This window comes from Varroa destructor, unplaced genomic scaffold (assembly GCF_002443255.2).
Source record: "Varroa destructor unplaced genomic scaffold, Vdes_3.0 BEIS01000003.1, whole genome shotgun sequence".
Classification (NCBI taxonomy): Eukaryota; Metazoa; Arthropoda; class Arachnida; order Mesostigmata; family Varroidae; genus Varroa; species Varroa destructor.
In genome coordinates, this window is record NW_019211456.1 from 41,344,649 (window position 1) to 41,359,081 (window position 14,433).

Here is a 14,433-nt window from a genome sequence, read left to right on the forward strand (position 1 = left end):
TTATAGCCAATCCCTATGGCGTCATTCTTGGGTTACGCGAAGCAGCTAGCAAACAGGAAGAAAGCGCCGGTGGGAAGGAAAGAGGCGTAGAGACGGATCCAGAGAAACCGCTTTAGGGGTCGACTGGTTGACAAACAGGCCTGCAAGCAGCCGTCTGTATCGTCGGCTCCAAACAAGTAGGTAACTGTTTGGACGCCAGCGTGCTACGACAAACACTACGGCATCGACAACGAACAAGACCGTCTGAAGGGTCGCCAAGAAAGAAAGAGGGATAATGCAACAATGATCGGCATCGTAGCTATGGACATTTACAACCGCCTCGGTCGTGGGGAACAGGGAGTGCGCGAACAGGGCACTATTCAGCTCTCGGTAGAAGTAAATGGTGGTTTATAACAGGAAAGCAACAGTGGCAACGCGCATAGCAACAACAGCAGCAGAGTATTGCTTAGATACGGTGCACTGCTGCTCTAGGGTGTCACCTTTCCCGGCCAACGATCCAACTCCCGCCTATGAACGAACACAAATATCCAAATCTACTCGTGCTCGCTCACGCACAACATTATATGGAGAGTGTTTCTGCTGACTAGATAATAGTGCTGGCACCAGTGGCAACGAATTCGGTCCCACTGACGGAATCCGATAGGGCAATTGCAACAGCAATGACCGGCAGTAGACAGCTAACTGCGAAGTTGACGTGTGGTTCATTGTACTGTCATTGTTTTTGCCCTATATTAACTTATTCTAGTCATTTTCTTTTTGAAGCTCACACTATAATAACCTATCGTACACATAGAAGGATGCATAGCAAACGTAGAAAACCCGCACGTTCGTGGTGAAAGCTCTTGGGGGGCAGATAACTGAGAACGGTTAGGAGCCGCGTTACATTATTCTTCCCAAAAGAGCTCTTCAGGCGAACGGGACAGTGCCCTCTACTTTACCTTCAACCTTATTGCTACTGGCTCTTTGTACCGTTGGGCGAGATATATAATAGGGTGAAAGATTTATCTGTGGGCGTAACAGCCTCCACAATCCAATAGCATTCTCGCTACCAACTAGTCCTACTTTTCCCTTCCGTCCTACTCGTTAGTTCGTTTCGGCTGCATTTGTCATTTAGAGCGGCTCATCCGGCTATCTCTATTATCAAGATTCTGACCGTTGAGGTTTATTTATATCCTATGTTTATATCCTTTCAGTTCTTTCTCACTCTCCTTCGTTTATACTTCAGCCTACAGTAACTATTGCTACTATACTCAACTTAGTGCAGCCTCTGCTGCGGGCTTTGCTGCTACGGCCGATATTGATTTTGTTGTTCTAGCCTTGGTTAGGCCTACAGTCCTAACCCTAGGCCATATTGACAAAAATGGAGACGTCGAACCCTTGCTAATGGGGAGCAATAGGACTCTTAGCGTGTGTCCATACCGTCAACACACGTCCCGATTTAATGTACATCTGTGTGTTTGATCCATATCGGTTTCCACAAGGAAGGAGCTATCCTCTGGCGTATTATCTCGACGCGCGGCGTCGTCTAGCTACATACAGTGCTCGATGTTCGTGCTTTGGCTTTCTCCATATACCTCATAGGAGTGCAGCTTCTACTCTGGACTCAAAAGGGTCATATACCGCCAGAGAAAGGCAGATGCAAAAGTCGAAAGTTGCTAGGAAAATAAGTCGCTTACTCATCTCGTTATTATACGACGTGTCTCTCTCTTTCCCCTGTTCGTTTATAACAGATTTGCTGCTCTGTATGTAATTGTACCGATCAAGTGGTCAGCTGGCGTCACACGCTTTGGCTTGCTCTGACTCACGTAGTATCAGAAGAAGTGCGTGTTGCATTGACGTTCAATAGGGAGCAGCAGATGAATGAGTCTACATCGAGGCGACGTTTGGTCTTTGCGATCTGTTCCCAGTCGTTCCATTTAAGTCTAGTTTACCCTTTCGAGCGTCTCCTCTTACGTGGCAAATTCGAAGAGAATGAACGGCGACTACCGACTAACGAGCAGAAGCTGTTTAAGTGACTGCTTACCATCAGCCAGCGTCGTCCGAAACGCAGCTATTTGGATAGCCTGTTTTTTTCATTTTTCTCTTGGTATTATCATCACGCAGTCGTTGCTTTGAACAGCTCCGCCATCCACTGTTCCTCATCCTTCCAGCGATCTATCTATCTCCATATATGTAAGTCTTACCCTTTTAGTCTGGCACTCTTCTATCTGCTTTTTTCATTCCTAACCCTATTTTTACCAGCCTGTTCGTCTGCAGCTCCGGGTCCTTCAGTGTAGTACTATGAGTGTTATTGGTGGCACTGATAGGCCTCCCTCTTTCACTGTTGCTGGGTAGCAGCTAGCTGCTTAGTGTCCTGTACGCCTGCTTAACTTGGGTTTAGCAGCAGCAGGCCAACTTGGGTTTGGCAGCGTCTGCAGTCCCGGTAGTGGTAGGCAGTCGTGGCTAGAGCAAGGCAGGCGACCGACGCATATGCAGATGAGCTAGGCATGGCTGTCCTTCGGTTGCATCGTGGGGCGCGAGCCTGTCGAGTGAGTTCTGCTGCATAATTCCTTCGACCAAGACACTCAAACAGCCAACCAACAACCTATGCAGCAGTTTTGTGCTACACGTACTTAGCAACCCCCGTGACTTTGCGAGCCCCCTCTGCCACATAGTACGGTCAGCTGCGTCTGTGACTACGTTTGCTGCATAGATGCTGCGACCAAGGCTTTTCTTCTAGAGCCAACGGCCGATGCCCAAATAAGAGAAGAGCTCTCGAGTGGAAGAAGAACGATCTCTTGTCGTAAGGTTCGATAAAGGAAGGACGAGTCCTGAGAGTCTTCTAGCGCAACTTAGGACAAAGCCAGCCAGCCAGCCAGGCACATTCTGCATGTGAGACCGCTTTCTTCCGTAGCGACTTCTTCGTGGATAGCACTGCTCTATTGCGAAGACACAAGCAACTCGGCAAAGTTGTACGAATTTCTGCTCTTCGTCGAACCACACTTTCCACAAGCATATATAGACAAACATGCACACACAGACAGGCACACGTATGTAGAGTGAATGAGAGACTGAATATACAGTTGCAAGGGAAGTAGACAATCAGGAAGGGGTTCTTGGGAAGGAGCGGGGGTTGCATGTGAGAATAGTGACAGTGTAGCCGAACGGCGGTCGCACTGCGAATAAAACGAAGAAGACCACAAAGACGACAGCATCAGAGTGGTGGTCGCAGCGGCAGTCGTTAAGATGGGAGCAATACGGACAGGCAACGTAGAAAACGCGTAAGTTGCAGCATCAACGGCGAGAGTCGCCGATGAGTGGCTCCTCAGTGGTGGATCACAGCGGCGGTGATGGCTACGAGAAGCGTTTGGCTTACCCGGGCAGGAAACGGCTTTAGGGGAGCAGAAAAGAGACCAGATTAGACCAGGCCCCTCTGGACACATCGGGCTGCGAGATGGTTGGAGCCATTCAAGGCGGCACTAGTAGTAATGAGAGTAGGAGGAGCATCAAGTACCGAGAGCGAAGCCACGTGTGAGTGAGCGACATTGTTAGTTAGTGATGGCGGTAATGTCTATAGTGCGGGTCTCTAACTTTGTTAAAGAAGTCGTGCAAGCTCCACGCGTTTGGCCTGGAGCAGGCCAAAAGATGAGGGCCACAGAGCGGTTGGTCATCGCTCTCTCCCTGATTAATCCCGCAAAGCTCCAGTCGTTAGCACTGTGGCGCTAAGCAGGCAGGTAAACTTCACTGCTACACCGTTTGCGGGATTCTAAGTGAAGGTCCGTGTGCCTTAGACTATGTACCACGTTACCGCTGCAGTAGGAGCAACGTGCACACCTTCCACTTTTTCTAAGTTCAACCACGCGATCTGAATCAGGTTTTACTTATTTGACGAAAACTATTTCGAGTTTGAACTCCTGTTGAGGTTAAACCAGGAAATTTAAAATAGGGAAAAATTATCGAAAAAAACCCCCGACGGGGGGGGGGGGGGGGAATGCGAACATGTACGAAGTGAAACATAACGTTGCTGCTGAAACTCCCATAGCATGCAAAGAAAGTTTTGAATATAATACACAAATTAAATGGAGTGCTTTGCACTAACGCAACTGCCTCCGTTTCTCAAGCGTCTGCACCCACAGACCAGAAAAGCAACGTTAAATCATACAATTATTGCAAAATATGTAATTGCCTAATTAGCAGATTAATATGAATATGTTTCAAGAATCTCATAAATCATTCATATGTGATACAAGTAAGAAAACACATAAGATTTTTTGTGTGGTAGACCCTGGTACGAGCCCGACCCATACACTCATTGCTTGAGGAAGTGCGAGTATATATTTGGCGAACAAATTTTTTTGTAAAAAGTTAAAAAACATCGGAACGTTAACTAAGTTGTTACCCGGCTACAGCCTGAGGTGAAACTTTTTGCAGTGGTGTAGGCGGGCGGTATTAACAGAGTTGGTGGTAGTGGTAAAAGATTTTACGCAACTGCAAAAAAAAAGGTGAGAGTCAGGCCGAGGTTCTCTTCGAAGTAGTAACAATGGTAGCAGTTGTAGCCGAGTCCGAGTGCGGTACATTTGAGCGTTCTATTTAAATTTTGTTAATTCTGCTTAGGGCAGTAACTGTCACGAGCGGCTTTGAAATTTTTTAGGAAGCGAAAATCGTGGCGGAGCAGCAACGACTGGTCCTAGTCGGTGATAGCAGCCGTCGTCGTCGTCGTGTGTCCTGCGAGTTGTGTGTGCTGTTCCGCTCACCTGCGACCATACGATTCAGAACGAACTGGGGGATAGTGCAACAATGGGTATTGGAACTGGGTTCCAGCCCGGCTTGACTGGCAGCAACCTTGCGGCTTTACTTATCCGGCTTATTACTTTTGGTTCCCGACGGCGAATTTCCTATTCTGAAACAGCAGCAACCGAGCCAACAGCGGAAGCGGCCGCAGCAGGCAAAGGAGCATCGAGAGCTGCCGACGAGCAGGTAACGAACTGACATCGACGTTGTCACGGTAGCTAGCAAGTAGTGTTTGCCCCAATTAGAATTGTGCTGAATAAGGGAAACAGGCTGAGGTCAGCTGAAAACGAACTCGGCTAGTTCATAGGATTGCGTGTGTGCGTTGACCAGTGAAATCAATGAACGGGTGACATACGCCATTAGTGTGTGTATTGCTCCGGACTGGCTTCTGTTGCCATCGCTCTGTTGTTGAAGATTGTCCGACGCCCTATTTGCGACTGCTCTCTGTATCAGCAAGATGAATAAGTGGATAGCAAAAAGCTGTCTCTTACTGCTTCTTCACAAGTTGTCTGCCCGCAAATTTGAACGTAAATCAAGGCTTTTGTGCAAATTAGCTATTCCCTGAAGATAGTACAGCTGTTGCTATTATAACCATATGTTTGTGCAGATTTAGACAAGCTAAAGTTAGCTACGAAGATTCGATGTCTTCGATGGCAATTGTCGTACAAAAACGCTCAAGAGAATGGCAGGTACGTAAGTTTATAGGTAATGTTACGATGATTGTTTGAGTCTAGGATGTGTGTAAGGGCACTATATTTAAGAGGATTTACTTTTTGATCGACGACAACGTTCCACGACACCTCGGGCTCTCTTTCATCCATATATTTCATTGAATTAATAGCTAAATTCGTTTCGCCATAATTCTAAGGTATCCTTTAGGCGTAGCCACATTTACACAGAAAGTAAAAGGCCTTAACGTCGAAAAGTGTTTGTACAGGCGTGTAACTATAACTTATACCGCAAAAGGTCCTAGAGTAACACGCTTGTCAAGCGAACGCCATGATTACATCTATTGGCATTGCTGAAGCAAAGTCGACTTGAAAGTATGTCCGAACTTCTAGCATTACATCTTAATCAATCCCATTGGAGACTTTGCAGCGGTACATAGTTAAATACAAACGTCAATCTACCACTACGATACGACCATCGTGGGTGGGCCCAGGAGCTCTCAAGTTGAGGTCGAGTGGGTTCACTCAAGTCTAGCGATACGACGAATTCTCTCGAAGATCACAATTATAGCAAAAATATATATATATATATATATAAAGTTGAAGTTTTGCGATCACCTATTTTCTCGCTCATTAGGTCCGATATGTGGTGGTGTTGTGTTGAAGCAGATCAGCCTATATGCAGAACAGAATTTTAGGCTGCAGGACATAATCGTACGGTTAAAACATGAGAGATACAGGTTGAACCTCATTGGTTGGCAATGCTGACTATCCTTTTATTAGTCGTAACATAGAGGCGCCGAGAGAGGCTGATCGCGTAAAGGCAAGGGGAAGTTAGGCCAATTCTGACTAGCTCGCACGCTGATCGCTTGGCCAGCCAGCTGCCGCCTTTAATTTCCATGGATAACAACGGTGGGGACCTTTTTTGGACCGCTTTGCAGATCTACTCTGCAAAGTTCTGATTCGAATCAAATGGCGACACGAAAAAAACGTTGTGAGAGAGAAGGTTCTCTTTTTACAATTTTCAAAACGTGAGATACAGAGTCGCCCGTCACTAAAGCGCTGTTTCGTTTGGTCGGTGATGAAGTAAAGGGTCGATTGGATGACGAACGGCCGTCTCTACATCCCACGGACGAGTAATCGAGCAACTGAAGTTGTTGTTTTCTGGTCGGCCACCTCTCACTGTTGAAGATAACGCTGTGACGCTCGTGTTGATACAGCGCCAGGCAACCACCGGCAGCGATCGAAGAACGCAAGCAAATCAACCAATGAATGGAACATGAACTTATTGCCTGGAACACGTATCTTTACACACATATTTAAAAAATATATATATATATATACATTTGGCGCCAGTGTGTGATTTGTGAGAATGTAGAAAGGCCTCGAAAGTTCACTCTCGGCAACAGACAACCCGACCGCCGGACGAGTGCAAGTTGGACGACAAGCGGAAGCTGTCGGATGGCTAGGTTTACACGTTAACAGCAATGGCGGCGACAGGCATAACCGCAGCAACCATAACGATAACGATAACGAGGACGGCAACACACGACGAGATTCACGTTGACGACAACAACATGGAAGAAACTGCTTTTTGCCTTTTGAGACACTTCTCAAACGTAGCAATCAGAAGAATCAAATACTATTGTGTTTGCCGGTCTGCTTGTTTGTCTGCAGTTCTGCATACATGTGTGGCCCGACCCAGGGCTCGATGGTACGATCGACGACTGACGACGCTATTGTGGCGCCAGCATTTCAGCAGGTGCCTCTGCTGCTATTGTTGTCTCAATGGTTTGCCCGCGCGAAGTTAGTGAGCTGTTCGCTGGCAACAGGAAGGGCGGAGAGAGCGAGAGCAGATGGTAAGGTTACTACTGCCAATGTGGGTACGGACTGGTCGCTCATTGTTAAATTATTAGTCACTATCGCCGCCATTGGCGCAACTTGAAGACAGGACACATTTTTCGCGGTGTAGCAAAAATGTATCCTTTTTATTACGGTTCCAATTGACGGCTTAACAATAGCGTCAACTTTGAAACTGTAATTCTCTCGACTGCATGGCCGCGCTCTACCATAACAGACTGCTTGACCCGCCCGTTGTTCGCGTGCGGCAAACCAGAGCCTACGGTAGATGCAGCAGTGACAGCAGGAGCAGCAGCTATGGACTTCCCTAAACATCAGCTTCAATCACCGAGGAGAGTCACCGCTTAAAAGCATTTGTGCATTATAGATGCAGTTCAAATTATACATTGCCACAGCGTCTATATGATACTGATAGTACTGGATTCTGTTGTTTCGTCTATGTTTTTTTATTGAACACTATACAAAAAAAAAAAAAAAAAAAGGCTATGTAAAATGCTATGGATCGTTACCGTTTCGGGTACTGGATTTCGCTGACACCCCCCAATGGGTCGAGTCGAGTCGAGTCGATCGGATCGTACCTCACTAGCAACTATGTTATTTATATAAGATTCGCTATTTGGCTTGCCGGACGCATAAGAATAGAACGTTGACTTTGCGATCCAGTGGAATATAATTAGGTATGTACCTTGCTTGATATTGTACCGCACTATTTCAAATGACTAACACACAGACTATGGAAAGCTATCTAGACCGTACTGATGCATTCAATACAATAGGAAACCAATCGAACTTCTCTTACATAAGTCAACGGAAAAGGAGGCGTACGATAATAAAGGGGCAGTACAAGCCTGTCGGGAAAGCTACGACGCTACCTCATTGAGTATCATCGGCAAGACAAAACATATGCTCGCACCAATTAAATCTCACACAACGACTGTTTGACACAATGAACGACTTCATAATAAAATTGATAAATATCAATATAATGGAGTTGAACTAAAATTTCATCAATCAGGCTCTTTCGGAAGTACGGCTCCTGTAAACGATCGAGCGTCCGACATTTTCAAACGTAGTATGATACCGCACACTTTGTACGGCGCACCTCTCACTGAGTGCCCCCCTTATCTATGCGTTTTCTGTTTTGTGTTCGTTTGACCGATGCAATTGTTGTATGACCGATATTTTAAGGGCTCGCCTGCCTCTTCCGAAGTGCAAAATTGAATTGGGGGACGCTTTATATATCAAATGTTAATCTCAGGTCAGCTTTTGTTTCTGATGAAAAGCTTAGAGCATCATTAGTTGTTGAAATACTCTAATGGTAGAATTATCTTCAGCCGTCTTCAAATGCACGGGTTTCTTTTGATATCATTGCTGAATACGTCCAAGGTGCACGCCAAGAACCGCCACGTGGAATAAGTAGGAAGAACTAAACAAACGATTATCGACTCTATCTGAAGGAGACAATTCCTGCTTGATTGTCCTGCGAGCTGATGTTCCCAATCGGTCCTGATAAACAAATATGATCAATGTTACCCTTTAAACAAAACTATTAGACATAGCAACAACCGGTTTTGTGATGATATGGCCCTTACGTAATGGCCCTATAAGTGCACCCAGCAATATAGAAAGGGAGCCTTTGTGGCAGTGGTGTCTTTTGTTGTCCGAAACGTCATTTTCATCGCCCTGGTCACAGGCTGGCCTGATCAGGCGGTGACCAGGGCGATAGTGGCTGGTGCTACGGCCGACGATATTTTGTTTTGTCCACCTATGAACCTAAATGCCTATGTACGTACACGCCATATGGCGGAGATATTGCTGGTACTCGTACTATTATATTGCTAGCTAGATGGATATATAGACAAACAACAGCTATTACTTGTATTATTGATTTTGCCGTTAATTCTGTAGTGCTCTATTCTTGTAGCCACCGAGCAAAGAAAAATAGTGTCGTAGGTGTCTTATTGAGGCCGTAGCAGTACGAACACGGATGGCATCGATGTAACAATGAGGACAGTGACGAATAATTACTCGTGAAGGTCGTAGTCGAGATCGTCGAACCGCTGGCCGTTGAGTGTCGGCACTGCGCGGTACCCGGTGCTCGATGCTGGTAGCTAGTGGGGGCGGAGGGAGCTTTAATGGTGTCTTGCAGGCGCCCGTTGCTGACGTAATATCGCTAATGTCGTTGCTGCCAAAATGAAAGCTGCTGTTCTCGTCGTCATAATGTGGGTAGCTTGACCTATTCCATGAGATATGCAAATCACCGCAGTGGCTCTATGCGTAAATTACATCAGTTTATCCATATAAATGTGACGATATATACAGGGTACGGTACCTATATTGAGTCTTTCATCTTTGTTCTGTTTCTATGTCCTGCCAAAGACAGGTAGTATAATGAAACTTTTAACATATGCTAGCAATATTATTTCTCGCAACCACACGTACCAAATGTAACTACAATTTAATTTAATTTGAATCGGTCCTAAACCGCTCACAGGGTCGCTTGAAATGTTTCCTTTGCAACCCTGTGAACGCCTTCATGAGAGCACAAGACAACGCTGCCACAAGGTGCGTTTACCTCTTCCAAAGAAGTATAATTATGGAATAAAATCTTCTTCGTGTGATACGACACTCAGGACATGAACTTTGACTAAAGGTTCGCTCCTATTCACAATGGACCTAACCTCTAGACTGTGAACAAGAAAGCGATGTTTTTTACTGTCCGTTTTTGGATCGAGGACCAAAAATATTTTTCTCACAGAAAAATAGAGGACGACCTACTGCTTTATCCTCCAGAAAATTGAGTAACAAACAATATCGGTCAAACCCTTTGGTTTGATTGTCCTCTGTCTGATATTTCTGACATATGACGTGCACCTGAGGCTTCGTGAACAATCTGTGATGATATCGTAGACTTACTCACATCAGAATTCGTCACTAACACCCTGACCGAAACAAGATAGTCATTAGAAATGCATCTTTGGACGGCAGCGATGAACTTTGGAGTTCGCGCCGCTTTTCCTCGTCGTGGATTTTCCGTTTTGCAGCACTGCAACCTGCGTCTGTCTTGCAGCCAACTCTGATCATTTGCAAAACGGTAGATTGTAGATTCTAGGTTACCCAAGAGATGAATAATTTCGGTGGAGGTTTATTCAGTGCAAAAAATCAAATAACAGTTAATCTTGTTTGTTTTTTGAAAACGCATTGTTGTTCGCAACGATGAGCTTCTTGTTTTGTTGCAGAAAGAATTGGCTTTCATTTAATAGCAGAAGTAGTCGAGGATCGCATACCCCTTCAGACAAATATCCCCCCTTTTTTATATATATACATACATATCTAGAAGGGAAATAGATAGCGCGTTGCGTAAGTTTCGCTGAACAAAGAAAGAACAATAGTGGCAGAATATCAGAGAAGCTGCCTAAGGATATACGTCAGGATATATGCGAACGTATACAATATACATTTCCTATATCTATGTAAAACGTATGTATTGTTTCATTTGGGAAGTACCTAGAGAAGCCCTATTATGTAAACAGGGCTAGGTCAATCTCGGCTAAAATCAACCTTCAGTATTACATTTTTCGCCGTAGCCTAAGTATGGCTAATTCTACCTTGGTAGTTTTTGTGGTTGAAGTTGTGAACTTAAGCCCGGCCATACAAAAAGCCAATCCGACATTTTCTTCGTTTTGTCTAATTTTGATAAACCTATATTTTAGAGATATTTGCTCAGGGCATTAAAATCATTCCATATATAAAACTAATTAGAAATCGTCAGCTTCGGCTTATTTGCATCAAAGCACTTCATGTTTCTAGTGTTTGCCTTGCATATACCAGAGGTGTTAAAAAGTAGCAGTAAGCAAAAAGAGCTTTTTGGTACGTGATTGTTATAGTCAGAGAGTTTCTTTACCTGTTCACAGTCCGCTGGATTCAACACTGGATTGTGCGATAGAGCTTACCGCTTGTTTCTATCATCATAAATCATGATTTAATGTACGTGCATGCGTTATATACAAAGATTACTCATGTACAGAAATGAAAACTTTGCTTTGTAATCTTGAGCATTTTTTTTTTTTAATTATATTCGAATTTAACTTAAACAAGTTATAATCCCTAAATTTTTCGGCGATTTTAGCCACTTGACGTATACGACACTGCCTAGACCATTACCAAACTATGGCAACTAGACAGGATCAATGGGTGACAATAAGCGTAATATTATTATTATCCATTTAGGAGCGACAACTTGTCTATCACTATTCGACTTTGGGCACAGCTGCACCACGTATCGCTCGATGTAATCGTGCAGTAACTTCCATTGCGTACCATACCTATACAATAAACTTTGCGGAATGATAGACAAATCAATAGACCCTGTTCAATTGCTGTTGTTTCTACAGCAGTGGCTCACTGAACGCACAGCAGTAGCAGCATTAACAATGTGTAGAAGCACAGCATCTGTCTGTCTGTCTCTGTAGTGCACGCAGGACATTTGTACGCGACGACGCGAGTGTTTAAGGAAGTACAATACTGCCAGTAGGTAATAGCGATATGTAGTAAACACGAGTGGAACGAACGTACGGCATCTCGCCACAGCATACAAAGGCAGCGTCAGATTCGCGCAGGTCGTAGAAGTGTACCTGTGGCGCCATCAGTGCGGTAGTCGTTAATTTTCGAATGTTTGCTACGTCTCTCACGGTCAGCTCTATGCATAAGCCGCAACGCAACGCAACAAATAACGATCCTACCTACAACTTGTGGTATCTTGACAGAAAGGCGTTCGTTAACCAGTCGGCGTCTGCACTATTTATGGAGATCGACGTTCTTAGCGGTTGGCGCTGACGACTGGTTGCTTGTTTCTTCTTTTTTTGCTTTCTGACTCCCTATTAAATGGTCACAATTTTTACAATTTATGGACCGTTTAGAATTAGTCCGCTGCAGCCGTCCCTACCACCGCCGCCTGCTACTTTCAACCCAACAAGCATGGCTATGTAGTGGAAGCTCTCGTCCTCAGAGTACCTGCGCGGAATGTGTTTAAAAATATTTGACAAACACATAAAGTAAGAGTAGCAAATAAAAGGCTATGTAGTTGTCGTACGATGGGTTTAGCACAAGCCAGAGAACGCGATTTGCGAATTGAGCCAAGACACAAAACGGCCCAACACACGCCAATGACTCCGCGAACAAACGAAGCAAATAATGAAAGACACTTCTTCAGAACAGTATTCACCCCCATCTGATTATTATTAGGATACATATTGGCTACCGACAAGAAGCATGCTAACTAGTAGTGGGTGATAGCTGTAGGACGACAGGACAAAATCACAGAAAATACAAAAAATCAACGAATGATAATGAGGGGGCAGGTTGATAAGACCGGGACAAAACAGCTGTGCGAGAAGCCGGAAAAATTAACACCGCTTGTAGTAGTACTTTTCTTGCTATCAGTGATTGTCGTCGCCGTTGTTACCGTTGTCGTTTTTCTGTAATGTGTCCGTGGCATTGCTTCAAACGTTACTATAGCTGAGTGACTGAACGTTCGAAGAACATTAGTTGCTGCCGGTGATGCTGTGACTGGTGCAGTTGTGGATACTATAAACGATGATGTCTGTACAAGTGAGAAAGAGACAGGAAAAAAGAAAACAGGTTTTGTCGTAAAAGAAGGTCGATATGTATAACGTGGAGCTACTGGCAAATGCGGTTAGCCAGCCAGCCAGCCGCTCACCGGACCAGCCAGTAGTTATTCTCGGAGCATCGTTGTTGTACGTTGTTCTCCGTATTAACCGTCATTTTTTTTGTTGCTATACCAATTGTGATTATTTACTGGCTCGGCTTTTTCAAGGTCAACAATTGCTGCAAGAGGAAAAAGACAACGACACGTTCCGAGTACACGAAACATAGCTAAGGAAAGAAACTAAACGATAGAAACGGTATACGACAAGCGGTGCTGAGCAATCTGTGTAATTTAGCAACTATGCATATACGCTGCGTGATAGTACCATCCTTCATCCTACCGTTGCTTCTCGAATTATACGTTACCGACGGCGAATTACCGTGTCGAGACTTTGGCGCACGTTTGCTAATACCATCATGGACACAAACACACGACCCGAGGTGGCCATAAGAATTTATAATCGTATCTGCGTACACAGTACATAAGTCACAAAACTTTCCATATGTATTCAGTTGGAACTGTCAAATCAGGTGCCGCGAAATCAGCTGACTGCTCGTGCACAACCTGAATTATTAAATGCCAACAAATAATGTCGCCAGTCCTTGGTTAGGAACTATAGTTTTAATTTATGATCTTATATGTGGGCGCATGCATTTATCAGTGTCCTATAGATGTTCAAATTTGGAGCTTCTTGATTTTTTCCACCAATAGATGACGGCTAACAGTAACTTAGACGAAGTTTGATACTTTACATATATCGTACTTAGGTTGAACAAAGACAACTGCAAGGTGTCACTTAGGCGCGCGCTAAATTAGCGGTCAGCTCCTGCCTCGGGATTCTGGACGCACCATCGGCGGCTAGCTCGCAGCAACTTGTAGGGAAAGCTCAGAGTATGACAGAACGTCGAGCGTGATATTGTAAGCGAGCGTATTGTTAACGCAGGGGTAAAATATTACGCTAGACATACTTCATCACGGCAGGGTGCCGTATCGCCATTCGGGGCTGCGGGTGGTTGGCTGGCGAAAAGGGAACCGAATAACTTAGACCCCTTGGCAGGTCCTAACTCCATGCCAGCGTCGCCCCTAGCTCATCCCATCCCCGGCAATCCCCAACGATGGGTAGGCTATCAAGGCCGAGATTGTTGTGCCTAGTCAAGCTGTTCGGTGTCTCTACCGGAGTGCTCCTGTGCGGCGGTGATTCCGTTTACCCAACCAACAACCACCCTCATCAAAACAGTTGTTACACTCTTTCTGCATCCCCCCGAGCACGCTCTAATTCTGGATCCACCACTCTTCGCCGCTGCACGCTGTCAGAGCAGTCAAGTCCACGTTATGGCAGTAGTAACAAACGTAGACATCGTACTGCCAAACTGGGCGAGCTCAAAGCCCCAGCAGTTCATTCTTCGTCAAGAGAGACCTGACGACCCAGCAACTCTCCACACATATAAGTCCTCACGTTCGCAGACT

General features: G+C 45.1%; 1 protein-coding gene across 3 annotated transcripts in view; it reads left to right on the forward strand.

Annotated features, from left to right (window-relative positions):
- The first annotated feature begins 1,711 nt into the window (after positions 1-1,711).
- LOC111246777 (uncharacterized) overlaps positions 1,712-14,433 on the forward strand; it is a 123,093-nt gene continuing 110,371 nt past the window's right edge. For 2 of the 3 annotated variants that reach the window (XM_086982344.1, XM_086982345.1), the window contains exon 1: positions 4,963-5,459. In XM_086982344.1, coding sequence (XP_086838470.1) covers positions 5,453-5,459 — 7 coding nt within the window. In that variant the 5' untranslated portion in view covers positions 4,963-5,452. The other variant, XM_086982341.1, reaches the window with a different exon arrangement.